Source organism: Littorina saxatilis, linkage group LG15 (genome assembly GCF_037325665.1).
Source record: "Littorina saxatilis isolate snail1 linkage group LG15, US_GU_Lsax_2.0, whole genome shotgun sequence".
Lineage (NCBI taxonomy): Eukaryota > Metazoa > Mollusca > Gastropoda > Littorinimorpha > Littorinidae > Littorina > Littorina saxatilis.
In genome coordinates this window covers 14606742-14634046 of record NC_090259.1, presented here as the reverse complement: position 1 = coordinate 14634046, position 27305 = coordinate 14606742, and the positions used below count along the sequence as shown (strand labels likewise).

The window sequence follows — 27305 nt, the reverse complement described above, 5'->3', positions numbered from 1 at the left end:
GGGTGGAGGGAGGGTAGCGCGACATTCGTGTGCGCGAGATCACTTATTAGCATTATCCCTTCGCCCGCATCCCATTTTTGCGTACGAGATTTTTACTGGAAGTAAAAAAAATGGGAGTAAAAATGTCGTGGAGGGAGTAATTTTTTCGTGCCTTGGGGAGTTCTTTTCTCGTACGAAAAGTGTACTCGGAGTAAGAATTTCGTACGAAATATTTACTCCGGAGTAAATTTTTCGTGGAGTAAAAAATTCGTGTTACACCGGCGTCCAATAGGTAGGCTTGTGTAGACGGAGAGGGAAGATCCGCCCGACCTGACATTAGTATCACCTTACACAGTCGGCTTGCTGAAAAGGAACACTGCACTAACATGGAGGATTCGAAGGGTAAGCCGGCTACATTTCATTTTTGTGTGAATCACTGAATATAATCTGAGCTGAGTTTGAGTCCGTGAGACTGAGAGAGAGAGAGAGGACTAGAGAGAGAGAGAGAGAGAGAGAGAGAGAGCAGCGAGGTACTGTCAGCATTATTGGATGAATGAGGTTAGCTTTGACACTCACAGGCATAACCGGATAACGGTTGGCATCTTGGCTCTGCAGCAGCCGTTCGATAATAAGATAAAATTAGTAAACAACATAAGCGGCACTCTCGAACTACTCGTGACGCAAAATGGATAAGCGTTGGGCTACGAGATGTACACATTAAAACCGGCTTATACATGTATCGGCAAACAAGTACAGTTGGGTTGAATCATTTTTGTTAACTTGTCTTGAACAGACAAACAAAGGACAGACTCGAGGCTTCTAGTTCCGACATCTTTACTCTCCAAGACGACAAGGGACACAACTCATGAATGAGGAGGAGCTAGCTCAGCGTAGCCTCCCATGTGTATATGCAAAACACAAGTCTAAAACCTGGATACGGAAATGGACCTCAGTCCATCAACATCCCCTTCACTTTCAACAAGTTACTTTGGTAACAAAACAAAATACAATGAAGAATAAAAACAATGCAAATTAAAAACTCAATCACTGAATCAGCATGCCCTTGCTGAAGACCTACTGTACTTTTACCAACATAACAAGATTCAAACTTGCAAATAACAATACGTAAACAAACGTCTGGCAAAACGCAATGCTCAAAGTAAAATTAGAACTGTTTGCATACTTATGCAAATTCACCTCACTATCCCCCTTTCTCATGGTCAATACAGTATGTTGATTTTGCAAAGTAAATCATTAATATTTACTGATTGTGAGATAAAAACTACAACGAACGGACCAACAAAACCCAAAACAAAACAAAAGGAAAACAGAAGATTAAATAATCATGAACAAAATTAAAAACTTCCATCTAACAGTTTTCTTCCTACACACAGATCACTCTGATTTTTCCCAGTGTTTATGTCACTCCTTTGTTTTCAATTGTTCTCAATATCACTGTCTTGTGCACTTGCAACACAGAATTGTTCTCTTAGGTTGTGTCATAGTCAATCATCCAAGATGGTTTCTTACGGGCTCGCTGAGGACGCACTGGTATGGTTGACACTTCTGTAGGAACGTCGACAGGTCTCAGATCCTGGGTAGGTTGTAGTGCTGTTTCTGTGTTGTCAGGGACAGCTACCACTTGGTGTCCTTCATCATTCTGTTGCATTTCAGGTATAGGCTCCGGCTTAATCTTCGTAGGGCGAATGTGTGCTCTGTTTCTCCTGTAAGTTGCTCCATTTCGACCCTCAACAATGTAAGATCGATTCGAATGCTCACGTTGCACCGTCCCTTTCTGCCATCTTTGTCCTTCACGATGCTTGTAGTAGATTGGCTGTCCATTTGATAGCGGGGTCAAATCCTTGGCAGGTGTATCGTAGCTCTGCTTTACTGACCGACGCCTCCTCTGTCGCTTCTGCCTCGCCTTCCGTGTCTGCGTCTTGCTTACTGGCTTGTTCGTAGCTGCCGGCAGTCTCGACCTTGTCAGCCGCCCAAACATCAGTTGAGTAGGGCTCAGCTCCGTGTCCTGCTGTGGGGTGTTGCGCAGCTCCAAAAGCGCATCGTAGACGTTTGTATTGTCCTGAAGGCATTTCATCATCATGTGTTTGATCGTCTTCACTGCCGCTTCTGCTTTGCCGTTTGCTTTAGGGTATAGAGGCGACGACATTGTATGAGTAATGCCCCAACGACTGGCAAAGGACTGAAATTCTGCAGCAGTAAACTGGGGACCACCGTCAGATATCAGTTCAGCTGGAATACCGTAACGTGCAAACAAAACTCTCAGTTTCACGATCACATCACTCGCAGTGGTACCTTTCAGCTGATCCACTTCGATGAAAGAAGTGAAATAGTCCACTGTCACCAGATATTGACGTCCATCGAGATCAAAGAGGTCTATCCCGATCTTCATCCATGGTGCATTCCCGTCACTGTGCTGTGTCAGCGTCTCTTTTTGGTTCTCTGGCTTCATCTGCTGGCACGGTTCACAGTGATCTGCCACGTCTTTGATGTCCTTGGCCATGGCTGGCCAATACAGTAGTTCCCGGGCCCGCCTCAGCATGCTGTCATATCCCAAATGAGCTGCGTGTAATCTCCTCTTCATTTCTCCTCTCATGGCTCTGGGAATCAGGACTCTCTCTCCTTTCAGAAGAATACCACGCTGTTCTCCGAGGGTGTCACGGATGTCAAAATACAGTCTGATTGGCTCAGGAACATCTTCTTTCCTCTCAGGCCATCCGTTTCTGATGACATGTAGCAGTGTCTGAAGATCTGGGTCATTCTGCGTCGCTTCTCTCACCTCTTCCCTTGTTCTGTCAGGCATGTCCATTAGCGAGTTGATGGCAAAAACTCGCACATCCGTTCCAGGGTCAGGAAGGTACGCCCTGCTCAGTGTATCAGCAATAAAGAGCTGACTTCCAGGTACGTAGTTGAAGGCAATGTCGTATCGATGGAGTCTCATCATGAGAGCTTGTATCCTCCGCGAAGCTTGACTCAGCGGCTTTCTGAGGATGGCTGCTAGCGGTTTGTGGTCATTCTGGACACGAACTTTGCGACCAAAGGTATACTGGTCAAACCGCTCCAAGCCAAACACTAAAGAGAGTGTCTCTTTTTCAATCTGGGCCCAGTTCTTCTCAGCCGGACTCAGAGCTCTTGAAGCGTACTCCAGGGGCCTGCCGTCTTGCAGAATTGCTGCCCCAAGGCCATCTTTACTGCTGTCGACTTGAATCACGAGTTCCTTTTCTGGATCAAAGAATGCCAGCACCGGTGTGTTTGTCATTTTCTTCTTCACAGTCTCGAACGCTTGGTCACATTCTTGCGTCCACGCCCACTGACAGTCTTTCTTTGTCAGTGCTCTTATTGGTCCCAGGTCACTGGCCAGGTCGGGCATGAATCGTGACAGGTACTGAACCATACCACACAGCCTCCGGACTCCATGCACGTCGGTTGGGGGTGGCATGTTGAGGATTGCAGATACCTTCGCTGGATCTGGTTGGATACCTGTTGACGAAATACGGTGACCCATGAACGTGATTTCGTCTTTCCGGACTTCAGCCTTCTTGTCATTCAGCTTGATGTGTCTCTCAGCACACCTCTTTTGCAGATCGTTAAGATTCTTGTCATGGTCCTTTCCAGCTTCACTCTTGTCGCCGCCACGACCCACGACGACGATGTCATCAGCTACGCAGACAACTCCATCAAGTCCATCCAAAGCCTCAGTGAGTCGCTTCTGGAAAATCTCGCTGCTTACCGAGAGGCCAAACGGCAGTCTGGACCATCGGTACCTGCCAAAAGGTGTGATCATGGTCGTCAACAGACTCGACGGCTCGTCCAGACGCACATGCCAAAATGCCTCCTTCACATCAAGTCTTGTGAACACTTTTGCGTTCTGCAGGCTGGGCAGGACATCATCAAGCGTTGGGAGTTTGAAGTGCTCTCTCATGAGCGCAGCGTTCAAGGGCTGGGGGTCGATGCAAATACGAAGAGAGCCATCGCTGTCTTTACGAGTAACTGCCATTTGACTGACCCAGGCAGTAGGTTCCTCAACGCGCAGCAGCACCCCTCGTTCGACAAGCTTGTTTATTTGCTGGTGAACTTCTTCTTGCAATGCCAATGGAATTCGGCGGCATGGCAGGACTTTTGGTTTTGCTTGTGGGTCGACTCGCAGTGATGCTTCTCCCAGGTCACCTAACGTGTCTGCTGTAACACTGGCAATGAATGCACCACGGTTGACTGTTATCAGTCCCAGTTCCTGTATGGTCGACACACCTAACAAACAGCTGAAACTGTTCTCCACCACAGTGAAACGCACACTGGCTGAGACACCTGTCTTGGGATTCACAATGTCCAACACAGCCTCACCCAAAGGCTGCACAACAGTACCGTTCCACATTGTAAGACTGTGTTTCACTGGTGATACTTGCGTCTTTTTCACATATCTTGCACAAATAGTGTTCACATCTGCTGCGCTGTCCAGCTGGAAACGAACTTCGCAGTCGTTGATACGCATCAAGGCTGTCACTCTCTGTTTGTTCTTTGATGTTACAGCAGCCAGATACTGCTGGTCTCTTTCTTCGTTCACAGTCTCTGTAGACCTGTTTGCTTCAATGGCGTTGACGCTGCGGCATTTTATACTGAAATGGTTTCGCCTTGAACACTTGCTGCAGACTTTCCCCCATGCTGGGCAACTTGTTTTCTTCCTCTCATGTGATCGACCACAAAAATTGCAGTCCTGCACAAACGCTCTGCTATCTCTGTCATCCCCCCCTCTTTTTCTCTGTGAGTCAGTGTTTAATTCGTTTGGAAGATTGTCTTTGTCCTTTGTCACTTTGTCTACATGTGCAGAGGCTTCTGACATCTCTTTTGTTTGCTTTGCTGTCAGTTCAAATACCCGACAAATGTCAACAGCTTTCTGTAGATCTAGCTGTCTTTCTCGAAGAAGTAGCTCTTGCACTTTGCCGGTGACGGAGAACACAATCTTGTCCCTTATCATCCTGTCTCTCATTGCACCGAAATTGCACAATTTTGCCCTGGTGCGCAGGTCAGTGAGGAACGCATCGAAAGGTGCTCTGTATGAGACATTCCAAAATCGGTGGGTTTCAATGACCTCACTCGTTTGAGGGCTACAGAACTCATGTAGCTTGCCTAACACTTTGATGGGATCCTCCTTGTCGGTATTTTCATCAAATACAAAATGTTCAAACACTTCTTGAACCTGGGGACCAGCGCAGTGTAGAATAATGACAGTCTGTGTCTATTTCGGCTTTTCCGACGCACCGGCAGCTCTCATGTAAAAATCCATATGCAACCGCTACGTGCGAAATGATTCTGCCAGATTATCATCGGACAGATCAAGACAGGGTGTCGAAAAGGACTCAACGCTTCGGCCATCTTCTCGTAGTTCGTGGGTTGCTCTTGTCTTTTCACTTCAGGTGTTATCCCACCGCTGCCACCATGTTAACTTGTCTTGAACAGACAAACAAAGGACAGACTCGAGGCTTCTAGTTCCGACATCTTTACTCTCCAAGACGACAAGGGACCCAACTCATGAATGAGGAGGAGCTAGCTCAGCGTAGCCTCCCATGTGTATATGCAAAACACAAGTCTAAAACCTGGATACGGAAATGGACCTCAGTCCATCAACAATTTTATTGACATTTGACTGGCAGAGCATTGCACTCGCGTACAGACTCCTTCAATGATTTGATGTGCGCTTCACAAGACAGGCGCCTGCTGTTGACTCTATTTGGTTTTAAATTATAGGTTTGAAGAAAACGTATACTGTGACAGAGCAGGCTGAAGGGGTCGCAACAAAAATGGTCATTTATGACCGTGGTTGCTAAAGAAGAAGAAGGGGCCCATGAAGGAGGATGCGTTTGTGGGGGGAAGGCATGGATAAAAAAAATCAGAAAGACTAAGCATAATGAAAGAAACGTAGATACTGGGACAGGAGAGAGGGGAGGGAAGGAGCGGCTAAGGCATAGAGGGGCTTCGAAGAAACTAAGGGAGATTAAAAACAAACAAACAAAAAACAACTAAAAACAAGAAAACGACACAGACAGAGACAATCGAATACTAATAAGATTCTACTGAACACCCAAAGAACATGAACTAAAGAAAATCTCAATTAATTTATCTGTTTGCCTTAATAAACTGAGCAAAACAATCATTGCATCCGTGTTCGTACCCCAACTGAAACATTCATTGCTGTGTCATTTCATTCAAACTTTATATGCCATTTAAGGCACTTCACTAATAGACTACACGGCGTAGAACTCTATCGTTCAAGCTGGTTATACCGAGAAGGGTACCATGTGAACTTTGCAGAACCTGGAACCTAACATAAGACATAGGACTTTATTTCAACCATGTGCAGTACACTAGGGACATGTTTTGGCCAGAGTACAATCAATCAATCCATACACACCCTTCCAAGCATCGCTTGCAATCTCAGTCACACATACGCTCACGCACGCCCGCATACATTCCCCACACAAAACCCACAACAGCACACACGCACAAGCATGCATCAGTTGTACATATATGCGTAAAATAAACAGTATAGAAGTATCAGTAAGAATTATATATGTATCAGACATCAGTTATGACGACAATAACTAAAATCACAAATCCTTAATAATTTTAAAACCAAAACATTTATTACAATACTACACTGGGTAGGTGAACTTTAAGAAATATGGTATTTAAAGGCTTGACGGCTGTGTCTCACAACAAAATACCAGGACATAAACCTTGAATAAAAACTCAATTTTTACTAAGAACAGCAGTTAAAGGACTTAAGGAGCCAGGACACGCACTGCACTTGGATAAAAACTGTCTCTGAAACGCGTGGTGCGTGTCCTGATCGAGCGAAAACGCCTGCCCGAGGGTAGGGGCCGGAACAACTTGTAAGCAGGGTGCGAGTTGTCTGCCAGAATCTTTTTGACCTTCTGAGCGCTTCGGGATGTGTATATGGAGGCAATGGAGGGAAGCTCACAACCCACAATCTTGGAAGCTGTTCGTACAACTCTGCTTAGGTTGATCTGCTCTGCCTCAGTAGTCCTACTGAACCAGACAGTGATGGAAGAAGACAAGATGCTTTCAATCGTAGCCCTATAGAACTGGATTAAGATTTCTTGCTTCAAGCCGAATTTTTTTAACTGGCGTAGAAAGTAAATGCGCTGCTGGGCCTTTTTGATTATTTGTTTTGAGTTTAGCTCCCACGTGAGGGTATTAGAAAGAGTGGTGCCCAGAAATTTGAAGTGTTCGACAGTGTCGACATTTTGATTTTTGATTGATAGAGGAGTCAGAGGGGTCTTTTTTTTCCTGAAATCTACAATCATTTCTTTAGTCTTTTGAACATTGAGTTGTAGGTTGTGAGCATCGCACCAGTCGACCATAGCCCTAATCTCTTCTCTATAAGCAGACTCGTCAGAGTTGCGAATTAGTCCCTCAATAGTTGTCATCAGAAAACTTTAAAAATAAGACAGAATCATGGTTTGAAACGCAGTCATTAGTAAAATGGGTGAACAAAAGAGGTGACAGCACGCAGCCTTGTGGAGCACCTGTGTTCAGTGTGAGTGGGGCAGAGAACATGTTATTAATCTTGACAACCTGAGTTCTATTTAACAGAAAGTCTAGTGTCCATTTACACAATGTATCAGGAACCTTGAGTTTTTGCAACTTTTCAAACAGCTGGTAAGGCACAATGGTGTTGAATGCAGAGCTGAAGTCCAGAAAAAGTATGCGGGCATACGAATTGGCAGATTCAAGGTGCTGAAGGACTGAGTGCAATGCTAAGGCTACTGCATCGTCCACAGATCTATTGGACCGATAAGCAAATTGTAGCGGGTCTAATACAGGGTCGGTAGCTGTCTTAATGTATTTCAGTACAAACCGTTCAAAGACTTTCATCACCACTGACGTCAGAGCAACGGGTCTGTAATCGTTCAACGATGACACCGTACTCTTCTTTGGAACAGGAATGATGGTGGACAATTTAAAACAGGTTGGGACTTTGCACTGTTGTAAAGAGTCGTTAAAAATATCAGTAAAAACTGGGGCAAGCTGATCAGCACAGTTCTTTAGAGTCGCTGTAGAGACATTGTCGGGGCCAGCTGCCTTCCTCGCGTTTTGCTTCTTAAAAAGAGATCGCACTTCCGGTTCTACCACAACAAACGGTGGAGGGTGAGTAGCATCCGATCTGACCAGCGAGTCAGGAACTGGGTTGGTGTTCAGCCTGTCGAACCTTGCGTAAAAGAATAGAATTCATCAATGTTCACGCACTAATAGCTGCACATACGCTAGTACTGATTTTATTAATGAATTAATTTAGCAAAGAGGCAGTTATCTCCCTGCCGAAGCCACGATTATTCCCCATGGAAAATCGTCCACAGTGAAAAGCTTTTTAACCAATGAGAATTTAGCTGTGTTTGTTTCCGCGGGACATATCATCATGGCAGCGAACTGCACTCAGAATGTAGACACTGACGAAAAACTGACCCCATTTTCAAGTGTTTCGTGGGCAAAAGCTTTGACATGTGCATCTGAGTGGATTAACCTTGAGCGTGAAGAACAGGCTGTCTGCCAAAACATTGACGGAACGAGTCGCAAATGGACAAACAGCTGAAACGAGTACCTATCATCGTGTCGTCTGCTACCAGCGTCTGACATGTATTGTTCGACTCCAGCGAGCGAAGAAACACTATGTACAGCGAATTGACACGTCCAGTGATGCTGTTGTTGTCACTCCTTCAGATCCACAGTGTGTGTCAAGCTCTCCTGCCTTGGTCAAGCGTAAGAAAGCGAAATTCAGCAGTGTGTTGATCCCAGACGAATGCCGGACGTTTCGGCCCTAAGACGGTTCGGGCCTAAGACGTTTCGGCCCCATTTGGGACGTTTCGGCCCTAAAATTCCGGACGTTTCGGCCCATTTCAGGATGTTTCGGCCCTAAGACGGTTCGGCCTTAAGACGTTTCGGCCCCGATTTTTTTTCTCTAAAATATCATATTATAAATATAACCTATAGTATAACAAGAAGAGCAAACGCTCGATCGAGTCACTTTCGCAGTTCTGAATATTATATGAGGCATCAGATGGACAGGAAGAAATTGCTATTCACAACACAATGAGTCACGTTCACATAAAATTTGAGCCCGGTCACTTTTATAGTTTCCGAGAAAAGCCCAACGTTAAGTTGTGTGTTGCCGAACAGAAAAGGCTAGTTATCTCCCTTGTTTTTCTGATAACGTTCGTAAAAGGCTACAGATGTAAATACTTTGATGTAAAGAATAATCCTACAAAGTTTCAATCACATCCGATGAACTTTGTCAAAGATATAAAATGTCTAATTTTTCCTTTGACGCTGACCTGTGACCTTGAAAAAGGTCAAAGGTCAACGAAACCATCGTTAAAGTGTAGAGGTCATTGGAGGTCACGACTAAACAAAATATGAGCCCGATCGCTTTGATAGTTTCCGAGAAAAGTCCAACGTTAAGGTGGTGTCTACGGACGGCCGGCCGGACGGCCGGCCGGACGGCCGGCCGGACAGACTAACACTGACCGATTACATAGAGTCACTTTTTCTCAAGTGACTCAATAATATAGCGCCCTTGATGCGTGTACAGCTCATATTCAATCCAGATTACCAGAGTCGCCTTGTGGCGAGATATGTGCGCGTTACAAATTATTGTATTATTAAAGACATTCCAACAAATTGACAGTGTCTGTGTGAAAGGGTATCGTGTGAATGAATACATGTCTATCTCTCTCTCCCTCACACGACACGTGTTGTACGTGCTGTACGCACTCAGTCACCTTCAATGGTTGTACGAAAAGTATTTGTAGTACGCACTCAGTCACCTTCAATAGTTGTACGACGAGTATTTGTATCGTGGGAAACATGTGAACTGTCTAAATTTCATGCATGACTGTGTGATGAAGGTGAACTGTTAATTGTGAGTGAAACTCATTGTTGGGGTGTATAAGAGAAGAGTGTTGCCTGCCCAGAGGGGTCAGTTGTCCAACACAAAATGGGGTGACAATGGATTTGTGTAGCTATTGTTCTCACCCTGTGAAAGGTCGACAACATGCACTTCAGTGTGACACCTGTGATGTTTGGCAACATCGTGTTTGTAAGACCAGTAAGCGATAATTTTTCCTCTGCAGCTGTTTGAATATATAGGTAGTGCGTGAGAATATGTAAAACAATTTCATATGGTATTTTAATATAGAAAACTTGATTCCATACAGCCAATTTATTAACGGAACAGTTGTTAACAGTTTGAAGTTTTTATTCACCAAAAAAGATTGACTGACCACATATTGAAAAACAATGAAAGATAGCAAGACTGCATTGAACAGACAGCTTCCATCTCCACTCACTTGTATCGCTTTTCTGCCATTGTCTTTTCCATTGTAAAACTGGGCGGGGATATAGCTCAGTTGGTAGCGCGCTGGATTTGTATTCAGTTGGCCGCTGTCAGCGTGAGTTCGATCCCAGGTTCGGCGGAAATTTATTTCACAGAGTCAACTTTGTGTGCAGACTCTCTTCGGTGTCCGAACCTCCCCCCGTGTACACTACATTGGGTGTGCACGTTAAAGATCCCACGATTGACAAAAGGGTCTTTCCTGGCAAAATTGCTTAGGCACAGTTAATAATTGTCTACCTATACCCGTGTGACTTGGAATAATAGGCCGTGAAAGGTAAATATGCGCCGAAATGGCTGCAATCTACTGGCCGTATAAAATTTCATCTCACACGGCATCACTGCAGAGCGCCTAGAACTGTACCCACGGAATATGCGCGATATAAGACTCATTGATTGATTGATTTGAAGATCTGACCGGGGGCAAGTCACCCATTCAGGAGGGGTGTCTATTTGGTAATGCCGCCGTAGAAGAATGTCCTCCATACTGTGAGCTGCTGACATTAGTGATTGTGCATCGTCTTCTACAGAATATATGTTGAGTCTTTAGAGACAGGAGCTGCAGTGACAGAAATAAACACAAGTCTTAGAGACTGACAGACGGAAGGACAGAGAAGATTATATATATATATATATATACACGCAGGGGCGGAACAGACTAAAAAGCCCGAGGGGGGGGGGGGGGTTACAACCTGGGTCCAGGGGTCGGTAGAGGTGTGGTACCGTGGGGGGTCTGGGGGGAAAAGACCCCCTGAAGCTGAAGACATTTAGCTATCTTATAAACAATTTGTGGTTTATCCGTGATTTTAAACATGATCAACTGGTGTCAGCAGCCACTCATTGTTTCTTTTAAAGTTAGTATTAAATAATGGCAATTTATCTTCCATGATATCTGCTCCCGACATCATATTGTATGGTTAGAAAAAAGGCATGTCACATAGGAGTGGCAGTAAAACTGTACAAACATGCTACTGATTAAACAAATAACACTTCCCTCGGCTTCATTCACAACCTTTTTTTTTTTTTTTTTTTTTTTTTTAACAGCCGAGGGGGGGGGGGGTCCGGAACCCCTGTAACCACCACCCCTCTAATCCGCCCCTGACACGTATAGAGACACACACGGCACAGAGACAATGACAAATCTGTATTTTTCGAGGCCGGGTGACAAGAATAAACATAGATATGCTTTTTTGCAGGACTCAACCTACAACTATCACTCAGTAGGGAAGAAAGAGAGAGAGAAAAAAAAGGTTTTGTAAAAGATTAATGGTGGAACATAAAAGTTTATGTACATGAAGCGCATTATATAAAAGCATTGTAGATCATAAGGTAGTGTTCAAAACTGAGTGTAAAGCAATAATGATAAACGCAAAGTAAAGAGAGAGAGAGCGAGAGAGAGAGAGAGAAAGAGAGCGAGAGAGAGAAAGAGAGAGAGAGAGAGAAAGAGAAATAGAGAAAGAGAAAGAGAGAGAGGGAGAGGGATAGAGTGAGACAAATAAAGAGAGAGACAGACAGAGAGAGACAGAGACAGAGACAGAGAGACAAAGAGAGAGATGGATAGAGAGAGACAAAGACAGAGAGACAGACAGAAAGACAGGCAGAGAGATACACAGACTGACAGAAAGACCGACAAAGAAGCATTTATCCAAACTATCATAAAAAGTGAAAGTCATTGGATGAAGACACTAAACTGCTGAGCATTAATCTTCTCCTCCGGGCGGACAGCAGAACAATAAGTCCTAAAAGTACATTATAAATCAAGATCGGGGCCAAATGCTTGCCAAAGCCAAGCTATAACAATCGATTACCTGTATTGGTCAACACACATTTTTCACGTACAAACGGATAGGTCAACAGGAACTGGATGGCGTGCGCCCATTGGTCGACAAGAACCTGCTGGTGTGATGCGATTGGTCAACAAGAAACTGCTGAATGAAACCGGATTCTAACTTCGCGCAGAACATATATATCATCCAATTTCAGTAAAACTTCGGTCACAAATTAAATCATACATTCATTGTTAAGGAACAATAAACATAGTGTGCAGAAATTGTTTTTTTGATGTATGGCACACAGCTCCACAGTGTGGTTGTTTTTTTGCAACATGTCAACACTGTATTTATAATACTTCAAAAAACATCACAGGAAAACGCAAACTTTTTTACGCGTCAAAATGAGAATGTCAAAATTGACACATCAACTGTGTAGAAATACGATATTGGCACTAATTACGACAACAAATTCAAAATGTTTGACAATATTGAGGCATTTCTGTATTAAAATAACACATTATGGAATGGAAAATAGAGTTTTTGTCAAAATCCCAGGTAGTACTGCCACCTTAAAGTTGATTTAAAAAAAAAAGAAACTTCTTGAGGTGTGACTCTAAACACATGCCCCCCCCCCCCCCCCCAAAAAAAAATAAGGTTTTTGTAAAAAAAATTTTTTTTAAATGAATAAAAATTGATTTCGGCAACTGTCTCTTTGTGACTGACACTGGGCGATTATCCCCCCCTTATGTTGCAATTTTCCAGAGAATGTGCAATACTAAATGTGAGAACATTTTTGTTTCTGACTACACATACCATGTCATGAGACAATTTGATGTCAAATCATTGTACCCTTTTCGAGACAACGGAACTCATTTTCTAGGCTTCTTATGGAGCCAGACCCTGTGGTCTATAAGTTATCTGACACACTTATCGGATCAAAGATTTCTGTTATAAGTATCATGTGACCGCCGCCGAAGTAAGGGTACCCCCAAAATCGACCTGACAAAAACGTATGGTACGAATTAAAAAATCGAGAAAAAAGCCAAATCAGTTATTTATTCTGAACAGACTGTTTTTTGTTGTTGCTATCTTGTGTATTTCTTGTGTTATGTCATTTCTACAAATGCAGGTGTGGAGCGCATGAGCAGTAGAAAACGAGAGGTTTTTGCGTCCATTTTTAAGGAGTTTAAACACGATTTTATTCCAAAAATACAGGGTGGCATGTTTAATGCGATATAAGCATTTGTGACCATGCACTCACCAAGCTAAGCTTGCTCCCATGGGGTCGCCTTCACGCGGCGGGAGTGTTTCCACAGAGCTACCCCACCCCTTTACTTCTCTTCTTTTGTCTTATTTCTTCCTTAACAGTCCTTTCACCTATATTTCCTTCCAAGAAAACTCTCCCTACTATTCCCTGCAGTTTTCCAATTCTTTTCTTGTTGTCTTATTTCTACCTGACTGAATCCATCACCTTTATTTCACTTAACAAAAGTCTTCTTTTCCACATCCTTATTTCTCTGCCCCCGCATGATATGTCATAAGAGGCGACTAACGGATTCTGTTTCTCCTTTTACCCTTGTTGAGTGGTTCTTGTATAGAATATAGTCAATGTTTGTAAAGATTTTAGTCAAGCAGTATGTAAGAAATGTTTAGTCCTTTGTACTGGAAACTTGCATTCTCCCAGTAAGGTCATATATTGTACTACGTTGCAAGCCCCTGGAGCAATGTTTTGATTAGTGCTTTTGTGAACAAGAAACACTTAACAAGTGGCTCTATCCCATCTCCCCCCTTTCCCCTATCCCATCTCCCCCCTTTCCCTCGTCGCGTTAAACCTTCGTGGTTGAAAACGACAAACACCAAATAAAGAAAGCTAAGCTTATACTTCTTTCTTCTCGTATGTAAACCTTGCCAAGCTACGGCTATTCTGAATTTTTGTCGATTTGTTAATTGGTACCTTCTCAGGTCGATTTTGGGGGTACCCTTACGTCGGCGGCGGTCACATGATACTTATAACAGAAATCTTTGATCCGATAAGTGTGCCAGGTAGCCAATAAAAAGGCCTGCATATAAAGGTTGAATAAAATGACACGGGAATGAATGTTTTAGTTGGGGTACGAAAATGGGTGCAATAAAGATAAAATCGACAAAAAGACTTGACACTTTCACTTTTTTTCACTGCTTCGATTGAACTGTATATATATTTTTTTTTTAACAAGGTCAAAGGCCCTACTCCTTCACGTGTCAACGGTATTACGCACCATCTTAGCCCTAGCCAGGTTTTTACATGGGATAGGAACGTCCCTCCATTTACACACATACCAAACATCAAGAGCATGTGTGCCTTCTGTGCGCGGTGGGATGTTTTTTTCGATGAAATAATGTTTTAATGGACACGGGTTGCAATCTGTGAAATCAAATTATTAAAAACAAATCTCAGCCTGCACAGTAAGCATTCAGGATATTCACGGTTTTTGGTATGCGTCCACCCCCCGCAGGTTAGGGAGAAGAATTTACCCGATGATCCCCAGCATGTCGTAAGAGGCGACTAACGGATTTTGGTTCTCCTTTTACCCTTAAGTGTTTCTTGTATAGAATATAGTCCATTTTTGTAAAGATTTTAGTCAAGCAGTATGTAAGAAATGTTAAGTCCTTTGTACTGGAAACTTGTGTTGCAAGCCCCTGGAGTCCCGCAGTGGGGCACTGCGGTTATGAAATTAAAGGCCCCTCCTGTTTTTGGAACCGCAGGAGCTTTCTAGTTTGCTGTTAGGTAGATTTTTGGTTCCTCTTTCCTGTCATGCTCTCTTTTTCTTCATGAATTCTTTTCCTTTTTCTGCCTTCTTGCTCATTCACCTGTATTTTTTCCAAAAATCTCTTCTCTTGCCGCTTGTCTCGCGATTCATGTATAGTTTAATCTGTTAGTGTTCTGATGTAAGCCCAGCAGTAGATAGGTTAAGCCTATTTTAACACACTGGAAACTGGTAATCTTCCAGTAGGTATTAATTTAGTTTTACTAAAGCCTGCTGGGACACAAGTAATGGGTTAGTGCATTTGTAAACAGGAATCGCTTGACAAGTGGCCCCCTTCATCCCCCCCTTCCTCGTCCTGATATGGCTCTGCGTAGTCGGCTGGACGTTAAGCAACAAATAAACAAACGTTAAACACCAAATAAAGAAAGAAAGAATGGCACGGATAGCCTTAGCCCATGTAAAAGCCTGGCCAGAACTGAGATGGTGTGTCCGGCCAACTCGGTTTTCACGGGAAGGGTTGTGCCTTTAAACCACGAATTCCTGTTCCTACAGATGTGTCCGCCGCGTACGAAGAGTTGACGCGTGACGTGTACACGTGGGGCAGTGTGTCTCTGGCCCTGGCCATGGCCCACGAGACAGGCATCACTCCCATCCTGTGCCAGGCCCAGGGGCCTCTCTCCTCGCATCAGCTGGCACAGCAAGGCAAACTCAAAGAACGGTCAGTATCGGTGGATGCTGAAGATAGTCCTGTGCAGTGTGTGCAGAGTCATCCTATTTATTGTATTGCTCTGCCAAGCTTTTCTGTCTCTTCTAAGGCCTTCATCTCTTTCTCTCTACATCCACCCCCTTCTGCCCAATACACTTGTACATAATTATGTCTCTGTCCCCCCCCCCCCTCTCCGTCTGTTGTTTCTCCCTCTCTCTCTCTCTGTCTGTCTCTCTGTCTGTCTCTCTCTCTCTGTCTCTCTGTCTGTCTGTCTGTCTCTCTCTCTCTGTCTGTCTCTCTCTGTCTCTGTCTCTCTCTCTCTCTCTCTCTCTCTCTCTCTCTCTCTCTCTCTCTCTGTCTCTCTCTCTTCCTCTCTGTCACACGTCTTCATCTCTCCGTCTTTATCTTTTTCATTGTCTCTCTCCCAGCCTTTCTCCTTCTTAAAGTTCAGCTCTCTCTCTTTTTCTTCATCTCTGTCTTGTCTATGCCTCTCTTTCTCAGTCGTCTCTGTCTCTGTCTCGCTCTCTATGTCTCGCTCTCTGTCTCTCTGTCTCTGTCTCTCTCTCTCTCTCTCTCTCTCTCTCTCTCTCTCTCTCTCTCTCTCTCTCTCTCTCTCTCTCTTCCTCTATTCGATGAACAAGTAGATAATGAATGTGTGTGTTCTTGTTCGCCTTGCCAGCTACGTGCGCGAGGTGGTGAACGCCCTGGTAGTGGCAGGCCTTGTCCAGCTGGAGGAGGGGACGGGGGGCAAGGACGGCACTGAACCCCGCTACCTCGTGCCACAGTCCCACCGGAAACAGCTGACCAAGGCAGGGGTCTACGGTCTTATGATCTCGGCCGCCGCCAGCCACTTTGCTAAGGTCAAGGAATGCTTTCCTCTCGATGGACCCAACAGTAAGTGTGCTAGTGCTTTGTCTCACCCCCTCCCCCCCCCCCAAAAAAAAGAAGAAAAAAAAAGATAAAAAAGAATCACTTCTAGGTGGAGAAAAAACCTAATGATTATCTGCGCAGCTAGCCACTTGTCTGGCGTCAAGGAATGCTTTCCTCTCGATGGACCCAACAGTAAGTGTGCTAGTGTTATGTCTCAACGCCCCCCCCCCCCCCTCCAAAAAAAACAATTAAAAAAAACAACAATCACTACTAGGTTGAGGAAAAACCTACTGGTTATCTTCGCACCTACACACTTTGCAAAGATCAAGGATTGTTTTCCTCTCGATGGGCCCAACAGCAAGTGTAATACGAAGTGCTATGTCTCAAAAACAAACGAACAACAAAAATCACAAAACAAGTTTAAGAAAAACCTAATGGTTATCTTCGCAGCAAGCCGCACTATGCTTGGTTCAAAGACTGCTTTCCCCTCGTTGGTCCCGCAGTAAGTGTAACAGTGCCATATCTCAAAAACAAAAACAAAAAAACAATCACTAAACTAAACTGCCATTCATATGGCAACCGGCACGGTTGGCCTAGTGGTCAGGCGTCCGCCCCGTGATCGGGAGGTCGTGGGTTCGATCCCCGGCCGGGTCATACCTAAGACTTTAAAATTGGCAATCAAGTGGCTGCTCCGCCTGGCGTCTGGCATTATGGGGTGAGACCATCGTCGAACGCTGAAGATTATGGGGTGAGTGCTAGGACTGGTTGGTCCGGTGTCAGAATAATGTGACTGGGTGAGACACGAAGCCTGTGCTGCGACTTCTGTCTTGTGTGTGGCGCACGTTATATGTCAAAGCAGCACCGCCCTGATATGGCCCTTCGTGGTCGGCTGGGCGTTAAGCAAACAAACAAACAAACAAACAAAATTCATATTGCAGATTGTCAACCAACTTTCCCCCAAGTTTTGTTAGTTTTGAAGTCGCTCCCGACTGGAGTCGCGTAAAGTCTGCCATGATTGTGGTCAGACCCAAAGATTTAGATCCGATTTAGTTTAGATGTTTTGATGTGTCCTAGGCATGAACATCGTTATTCTTTGGTGTGTTCAAGGTGTGGACTATGACCTCACTTTATTGTATTATTATGATTTGGTGTGTCCAAAGTGTGAACTATAGCCTCACTTCATTGGTGTGTTCAAGGTGTGGACTATGACCACGGACATACTATGGACCTGCTTGACCAGTGGTCTCTCTTGACCCTGCACAACCACACAGCGGCTCTGCTCAAAACTCCAGGCCTCAAACAGCGTCTTGGTAAGTCAACCGCGGGGACTTATCTTCACTTATAAGCTTCTCGATGTGTCACACCAATTAGTATTATGTGATCTCACTGCCAGTGTACGGTTCTTCTCCTACACCTGGCGCTCCCTGGACAAAGGTGACGCTACCGGCACGGTGGCCTAGTGGTAAGGCGTCCGCCCCGTGATCGGGAGGTCGTGGGTTCGAACCCCGGCCGGGTCATACCTAAGACTTTAAAATTGGCAATCTAGTGGCTGCTCCGCCTGGCGTCTGGCATTATGGGGTTAGTGCTAGGACTGGTTGGTCCGGTGTCAGAATAATGTGACTGGGTGAGACACGAAGCCTGTGCTGCGACTTCTGTCTTGTGTGTGGCGCACGTTATATGGCAAAGCAGCACCGCCCTGATATGGCCCTTCGTGGTCGGCTGGGTGTTAAGCAAACAAACAAACAAACAAAGGTGACGCTCCCTGGGAAAAGGGTGACCAAAAGAAAGGTTTTCAGGGATGGCTAAATCTCAACATTTTAACTCGCCAGCCGGTGTAACACGAAATTCTTACTCCGAGTACACTTTTCGTACGAGAAAAGAACTCCCCAAGGCACGAAAAAATGACTCCCTCCACGAAATTTTTACTCCCCATTTTTATATTTAGTCAAGTTTTGACTAAATATTTTAACATCGAGGGGGAATCGAAACGAGGGTCGTGGTGTATGTGTGTCTGTGTGTGTGTGTGTGTGTGTGTGTGTAGAGCGATTCAGACTAAACTACTGGACCGATCTTTATGAAATTTGACATGAGAGTTCCTGGGTATGAAATCCCCGAACGTTTTTTTCATTTTTTTGATAAATGTCTTTGATGACGTCATATCCGGCTTTTCGTGAAAGTTGGGGCGGCACTGTCACGCCCTCATTTTTCAACCAAATTGGTTGAAATTTTGGTCAAGTAATCTTCGACGAAGCCCGGACTTCGGTATTGCATTTCAGCTTGGTGGCTTAAAAATTAATTAATGACTTTGGTCATTAAAAATCTGAAAATTGTAAAAAAAAATAAAAATTTATAAAACGATCCAAATTTACGTTTATCTTATTCTCCATCATTTGCTGATTCCAAAAACATAAATATGTTATATTCGGATTAAAAACAAGCTCTGAAAATTAAATATATAAAAATTATTATCAAAATTAAATTGTCGAAATCAATTTAAAAACACTTTCATCTTATTCCTTGTCGGTTCCTGATTCCAAAAACATATAGATATGATATGTTTGGATTAAAAACACGCTCAGAAAGTTAAAACGAAGAGAGGTACAGAAAAGCGTGCTATCCTTCTTAGCGCAACTACTACCCCGCTCTTCTTGTCAATTTCACTGCCTTTGCCATGAGCGGTGGACTGACGATGCTACGAGTATACGGTCTTGCTGAAAAATGGCATTGCGTTCAGTTTCATTCTGTGAGTTCGACAGCTACTTGACTAAATATTGTATTTTCGCCTTACGCGACTTGTTTTTACTTCCAGTAAAAATCTCGTACGCAAAAATGGGATGCGGGCGAAGGGATAATGCCAATAAGTGATCTCGCGCACACGAATGTCGCGCTACCCTCCTTCCACCACCAAGACTAACAGGGGACAAGGGAGTAAAAATTTCGTACACCTGGCATGGGAAGTTAAATTGCTCGTGTTGGGGTGAAGTAATTTATTCGTTATTTATTCGTCAGGGGAGTAACATTTTTGTACGAAATGTTGACTCGGAACTCACCTGTCTTGGGGAGTAATTTTCTCGTGCAATGGGGGAGTGCTTTTTTCGTAAAGGGAGTAACTTTTTCTTACGAAATGTTTACTCCGGAGTAAAAATCTCGGAGTAATTTTTCTCGTGTTACACCGGGCGAGTAACTTCAAGAAAGTCACTAGCCCACCAAACATTTCGCTGGCCCGGTACATACCACACAACAAATTATGAGCGTTAGATTTCTTTACACAATTAAAACAGCTTTGACACACACAGGAGCCTCGTTGTTGTTTCACTTAGAACATGGCGATGATTTTGCAGACGACAGAAGTGCCTTCACCTGCAGTGTTTATATGGCTTTAAAACTCGAAAATGCAACCAAAAGTTTTGCATTGCCATTTGACCAGAATGTTTACTGGCAAGCCGGGCGAGCTGCCAGGTGGTTTTTAATAGCCCGGCTGAATTTTTACTCGCCCCTGGCGATCGGGCGGACGATTTGGCCGTTCCTGGTTTTACTATGAGTGGCAACTTGCACATGGCCCGCTACTTTTACAGCATCCGGTTTAGCAGCAGAACTGTGTAGGTTGTTTTTTCTTCTAAAGTATTTGCGTTCTGTGTGAGAACGCTGGATTGTAGTGAGAGATCCGAAGGCTGACGCTGTTTAATTCCCAGACTCCGTAGGAATAGTTGACATTTGCCCTACCCGTTGGTTCTAAACTAGTGAACGTTCAAATTGTTCGATCATCAGCATTTAATAGCTGTATCTTCCTGATATCTCTAAGACTTTTTGAATGGTTGCGTTTAATTTGAGAGCTTTGGAAATTGGCCCCATTGCAACAGACAGTGCTTCTAAATGCACAAGCATTGTGATAATTTAAACGTCTTACATTCAACCTTTAAAGCCATACCAAATGAGTCTAGCTATAAATTCTAGGCAAGGCAAGACAACCATCTAGCCATACACAAACCAAACTGAACTTTAGTCATTCAAACCAACCAACCAACCAACCAACCAACCAACCAACCAACAATCAAACAAACAATCAAACAATCAAACAAACAAACGAAAGGAGAATGCGTCACGAAGCCCTTTTAATGTCGAAGCGCAAACGAACCGCTTGGGTGTTGCTTGTCATTCATTCCTCCTTATCAAACCAAAGTAATATGTTACAGAAAGTGGGATCAACGCAGCGGAAGTGGGTTGCGGTTCCGGCCGACTGGCGCAACACCTGGCGGCCATGTTTCCCAAGACGCACTTCACCGTCACAGACCTGACGACTGAAGCCATCGACAAGGCGCGCACGCTGGCTCAGGAAGCAGGACTCACCAACATGACCTTCAACGTTCTCGACCTCTCACTCACCCCTGAGGACTGGAAGGTGAGGTGTGTGTGTGTGTGTGTGTGTGTGTGTGTGTGTGTGTGTGTGTGTTAGGGTTAGGGTTAATGTAAGTGTGGGTGGGTTAGGGTTAGGATTTGGGTGTGTATGTGTGCGTGCGTGTATGTGTGTGGGTGTGCGAGTTAGTGCGTGCAAGCGTGCGTGTGTGTGTGTGTGTGTGTGTGTGTGTGTGCCCGGTTGTTTGATTGTTATTATCATTAGTATTACTTTTTAAGGACAAGTTCGACTGGCTGCTGGCCGCGGAGATGATGCACCACGTGCCCAACCCGCTCAACGCCCTGCAGAACGTCTTCAAGGCCCTCAAGCCCGGGGGACAATTCTCCCTCATCGACGAGTTCGTGTCCAGCTACGTGGCTCCCAACGTTGGCAACAAGGACGCCGCATCTATCTATGCTCTCAGCTCCCTCATGTGTGTTCCCGACACCGGCTGTAGCGGGGGAGGTCCCGATCACCCGCGCGAGCACAAGCAAGCGCACGACATATGGCCACTAGTTCCCAATTCCAGTGGGGGAGCTTGTTTATTTTATCTTGTCAGCGAGCCGCGCGGTGATAAATCCCAGCCGCGTAAACATTGCAGCCAAGGCAAGAAGAAGGGGGAAACTCGGGGACTTTTTCTACATTTATGAAGGGTAGGGGGAAGCAGACGACAAAATGTACGCCATCTTGTTATTCAGTTGCCAGGTTGGAAACCTAAAAGTTTGGACTCGATTTGCTTGTTTTTTCATTATATTGATATGTACAATTATTCATATTGCAAAATATAACATACTACAATCCCTTCAAGCTAAAAATGTAGTGTAAAACTGAAGGAACTTGTACTACAGCACTACAAACACAAATTCAGTATAGTTAGAGAGTATTTTACCTGCGTTTGGATTATGATGTTGTTGTTGCAACATTTAAAGCGTGTTCGATGTTTCTGACGGAATCATAAGCGTTTGAAAACAAAAAAGCCTCGGTTTACCAAACCTTTGAGAAAAATGGCTTAGAAAACGAGGATAGTGTATTTTTTGCAAATTTACTGAGACTATTTCTTTACGACAACGACCGGTATCGGACATTTGCTTTGAGGCAAACAAATTCACTCGTTGCCGCCAACTTCATTCAGACCCAATTCCAAAGGAGATAGTGAAACCTGCGAAGATCACAAAGCAGTCTAAATTGCAGACCAACGTGATGCGTACAACAAGGAACTTAGTCGATAAATATCGACAGGGGGCCGACAAATGGTTTAAATGGGAAATGTGTGTATATGGGTGTGGGTTTGAAACAAACAAACAAACCAACCCATGTGAACCCCGGGCCGCAGGCCTTCGATGTAGTGATTGAAAAAAAAGGATGTTCTCAAATGGTTCAATTCTCATTTGGTCTGATTCTCAAATGGTACCGGTATACTCCCCCCCCCCCCCCCTGGCCGCAGGCCTAGGAGTAAAATTTTTATAGACACTGACCTTCTTCCCAGGGGTCATTGACCCAGTTTTAGCTATGAGAGGTGGTTCGCCCAGAGGCTGTAGAGTATACTGGGGCGGTCTCTTTGATGTCTTGAGAGGAAACTTGGCCAGGGTAGTACATGCACCAGAACTGGTGGACACCAAGGACAAACATGAAATCGAAGCAGTTTGCTTTCAGAGAGAACGGTCGTCAGCAACTCAAACTTCTCTGTTTTCTTTTTTTTTTTAAATCTGACTTTCTTTGTGGCCCCCTGACTCCGCCCCCCTCCCTCTGTAAGGACCCCCCTCCACAAGGACCGATTTTTGTCAACATTTTAAAGGTCGCTAGAGAGGGGTTCCACTGTATGACCTAACCGCTACTGGCAGACGGCCTCAATCTTCACGCGCAAAGACGAGATTAATAGGTGCTCGGTTTTGGTATTTTGAATTACATTACATTAAACCTTTGTTGGGTTTCATGGTCATGGCAACAGCCATAATAATATTACATGATGTATAATATCATATTTCAGCATATGTGAATTACATGTCATCATACTAAACTGTCATACATTTTTATTCCTACATTATTCTGATTGATCACAACCAAACCTACTATCATTGGACACATCCAAATGCAAGCGCCTGTTCTTGACAATTTCTCTCTGATCTAAATATAAAATCAGTGCAATTTCCTGGGTCGGGCTTTGCCACAGACACTCACGGTTTGGCCTGTAGGTAAAATGTACAATGTATTTTCTGATTTGTGCACAAAAGCTTTTTTTCTTTTTTCTTTTTTTTAACATAACAATGTTTAATGTCACTGTATGTTTAAAAGACCATGGTCATATTTGTAAAAAAAATGTTAAATTAGAAAATAAATAACATTTTGGTTCATGATTTTTCCTACACCTGTGCTAAAAATAAGAAATAAAAATGTCGGGTATATAAGTCACTCAAATACAGCTAGGTATGAATGGCTCGGTTTGAGTTTGTTGCAGTTGACCCTGCACAATGCGACATATCATGTTTTTGTTGAACAATTTTGACGTCACCCCTCCCATAGGGTGACGTATTTCACAACTTCCTGTGTTACACAAACTCTGTGATGACCAATTTTGACGTCACCCCTCCCATAGGGTGACGGATTTCACAACTTTCTACAGATGAACAATTTTGACGTCACCCCTCCCATAGGGTGACGGATGTCACAACTTCCTGTGTACACAAACTGATGACGTATTTCACAACAAAATGGCGCTGCCCATGGTCAACCTCGAAACTATCCGTATAGAATGGGGGCGTCCTCGCCCCCATAATGATTAGAAACTGTTGCTCTTTGAGGTTAAAATTAACTTCTGGAAACAACCAACCCAGTAACCCTTTTGCGTTTTGTAGGAATATTGTAGTTTCGGGATTATGGAGATGTGTTTTAAAGAGGGTCTCATCGCAGGTTTCACAGTGACTTTGATCGGTATCTGATTCTGAGCTGCATGGCTTTCCACCCTCCTCAGCCAAGCTAGTGTGCATAGGCACACGCAACACACACCACTTCGTAACACACTTCGCGGCTGTATAAAAGTGCATATATTTGCCTGGAGATAATGAATTACCAAACATCACAAAAAACAAGTTTAGAAACGCTGCTAGCATGAGCAGGTTCTAGAGGGTTAAGTTCTAAGTTCTGCAGTAGTAAGTCGCCAAACAAAGAGTTTTAAGCTGGGGGGGGGGGGGGGGGGGTGTTACACTGGTACGAAACCTGTGAGTGTATGAGTAAAGACGAGCGCACAGACAACATAATATTAATGAATTCGATTTTATTTCAATTAAAAAAAAGTCTTAAGATCAGGGGCCTGTTAGATTTTAACCCATCTTGTTTCTGCCAAGGACTAGTGTAACAGACACAGCGCGCCGACGGTCCGGTCGGTGGGGGGGTGGGGGCTTGCCGCTATCGGGTTGTCCAAGACGCATGCCGCGAAAAGATTCCAGGCCCCAATAAGAGTAACAGACCACTTTGTTTATAATAGTGAATTTGGCTCCTCAAGAAGAAGTTATCGCCATATGAGCAGGATCACCAGGATCATCCCGCTCTGGGCCCGGCCTGGGGAGAGGAGAAGGCACGAGAACTGCTGGACAAGGCGGGATTCCGCGTGCTGGGAGTCACGCGCTCTGGAACCGAGTCCATGGGCGCCACTGGGGTCTGCATGTGTCAAAAGCCAGAATAAGGATCGTCCTCGTCAAAAGCCAGAGTAAGGATCGTCCTCGTCAAAAGCCAGAATAAGGATCGTCCTTGCCTGTCTGCATGTCCGGGTTGGAGCCAGAACACAGAATACACCATAATGAATATTTTATTGCCCAAGTTTTGACAATTGCGGTTCAGCCGCGTTGTGAAATTGAGACTTGTTGTGTTTCAAAAGAATCAGACCCCGCGGTAAGCCTTCTCACCCTTTTCGGTTTCACCCACTTTGGCTTCGTGCACTGAGTCAGTCCTGCGTGCACTCTGAGCTGAAGTGTTCCACTTTTGAACACCCTTTGTTTAACCTGTTTTGAACACAGCGTGATATGGTAGAAGCAAAAGGTAGCATATTTGGTAAACACCACAGTGAGGGTGTGTGTAAAACACGCGCACAAGGATCAAGCAAGTTCAAGTGTTATTAGTCCATAACCCATGGGGGCATTTTGAACAATAAATACAATCAATACAATCATGATATAATTATGCTAATATAGTAAATAAAATTCAAAAAAATAAAAAGTTATGAAAAACTGTTACAAATTCTATTAATAAAGTCCAAAATATTCTTTAGCAATTTTCTTTTTCTTAGTAGCAAACAACTTTTTAAATTTAAGTGCATTAGGTTTTTTCCAATGGTAAGGTGGTAACAACTCAGCTCTTTCTTCTTTGAAAAAAATCACAGACAAATAAATAATGGAATTCATCACCTATTTCTTGTGATACACATTTGATGTTAAAATAACGTTCTTTCTGTACAGGCAAATTGTTGTTTAATGTTCTAAACTTCATCATTGAAACACATTGCGTGAAAAGCTTACATCAAATAAAGCAAGGGAAATCACTCTTTCACAACCAATACAAACCCGACAGTTCATTGCGGAGTTCGTCTATAACACTAGGGTTTGTTTGCGTGTGTTGTCCTTTTGGCTTGTGACGTCCCCTGTAAGCTGGCAGAGTTTTTTTTTGTTTTTTTTTAAGTAGTGATTTTTGTTGTTGTAATAGTGATGAATTTATTTTTTGTCAAATTTTCATCATGTACATTACTTAGTATATTTTGTTAATGATTATTTTGTTAAGGCGCTTAGAACTATGTTATGATTAATTTACGCTATATAAATACCCTTATTATTATAATTATTATTATCATTATTATTAAAAGTAGCCTAAAGTTTCAGATCTTCTCAGCGAACAAGCGGCTGGTTAGATATAAGATTAGTGTCTAGTGTGTGCCATAATTTTAAACAACTTGAATCTGCTTGATCTGTGTATTTTCAGCAGCAGGCCATTCGCCATAAAGTACTACTTCTATTCTGATCCTGTTGTCCGTTGTGTTAAATGTGTAACTCGAGAAAAATGTATCAAAATAAATCATTCCATTCTGTATACAGTATCTGCGTGAACAGGTGCTTGAATATTTATGCTGGCTGGAATGTTTCAGGGAAGAGGAAAAGTTTACGTTGGGGATCACTCAACTGTGGATGAACGCGCGCGCACACACACTCACACTCTCACTCTCACACACACACACACACACTCTCACTCACTCTCACACACACTCACACACACACTCACACACACACACACACACTTACTCACACTCACTCACTCACACACACACACATACACTCGCACTCACACACACTCGGCACACACACACACATCCAAGCATGCACGCACATTTATATACACATGCACAAGCAATCACGTGCACACACACACACACACACTGTCAGTCACACACACACCAGGGGCGGATCCAGGGGGGTTTCCGGACCCCCCCCCCCCCCCCCAGCCTAAAAAAAAAGAGAAATAAATAAATTTGAAAATGAAGAACTGATGCTTAGATTGCTCCATTTTTCTTGATTTTTTTTCAACATTTTCCCGGGGGGCATGCCCCCGGACCCCCCGTGGAACCGGCTTTTGTCTTCTATGTGACGGTTGTGGAAAGTAGTTTGGTAATTTGTTGGCTCAGGTATCCAGATCGGTCAATTGCCGTTATTTTGATCCAAATTTGTTTTTTTTAATTTACTTTTTGGAAGGTGTACGTATTAGCAGTTTCTTGGCTCAGATAGCATTAGATTGCTCCATTATCCTTGTTTTTATTAACATTTTCCGGGGGAGCATGCCCCCGTACTCCCCTAGGAGGTTTTGAACGCTTCGCGTCCTCAACTAAACGCTTTGCGTCGTCGAATTATCCCTAAAAGAAATTTGGGAAAAAAACACCTTAAAAATGATGTGATCCGCCCCTGCACACACACGTTTTACTCTTCTTTGTGTAAAGATGGTGAAAGACCACTTTGCCAAAGTAGTTATAAACATACCAATCTCATGAGAGCAAGAAAAAATTCAACCTAAATTATTTTGAAACCGGCTAACACGATTTTTATTTTCACTGATGGCCAGTTCCAGTTTTGCAACCCTAACCCTAAACGCAGGTGAAAAGGGGAGAGAAGTCATGATCTCGATCAACTCAACAGTGTTCTCTCCCTTGGCCCGTGTCGTTGACAAAAAATGGGTGCGACCCAGACAGGTGTCGAGTGATTCTGCGATTTGAAGGGAAGCTCCCCATTTAAAAAGAAGAAAATAACGAGGGCAGCCGTTTTCTTGGTTTCAAAATAAACGAATTGTTGGCTTTGTCTTGAAATGATAGTCTTTAGTGCCATGCGGCAGGGAAACACCGAGTCTCTGCACTTGTTCAGCTTCAGTCGATCAAGTCCTGTCTTGG

At 43.9% G+C, this 27305-nt stretch overlaps 1 protein-coding gene across 1 annotated transcript; it reads left to right on the top strand.

Annotated features, from left to right (window-relative positions):
- The first annotated feature begins 257 nt into the window (after nt 1–257).
- Nucleotides 258–25963, top strand: LOC138947930 (S-adenosylmethionine-dependent methyltransferase Rv2258c-like). The gene is made up of 7 exons (XM_070319455.1): nt 258–381; nt 15474–15639; nt 16307–16521; nt 17694–17807; nt 20691–20896; nt 21130–21405; nt 24390–25963. Exons 1-7 carry the CDS (start codon nt 366–368, stop codon nt 24567–24569), a joined length of 1173 nt encoding a protein of 390 aa, XP_070175556.1. The 5' UTR covers nt 258–365; the 3' UTR covers nt 24570–25963.
- Nucleotides 25964–27305: the final 1342 nt, after the last annotated feature.

Excerpts from the sequence above, each read along its gene's own strand:
- LOC138947930 (XM_070319455.1), top strand. Across the intron at positions 17,808-20,690 it reads AGGCCTCAAACAGCGTCTTG|AAAGTGGGATCAACGCAGCG; the intron begins GTAAGTCAACCG and ends AATATGTTACAG. Across the intron at positions 21,406-24,389 it reads CGCACGACATATGGCCACTA|AAGAAGTTATCGCCATATGA; the intron begins GTTCCCAATTCC and ends TGGCTCCTCAAG.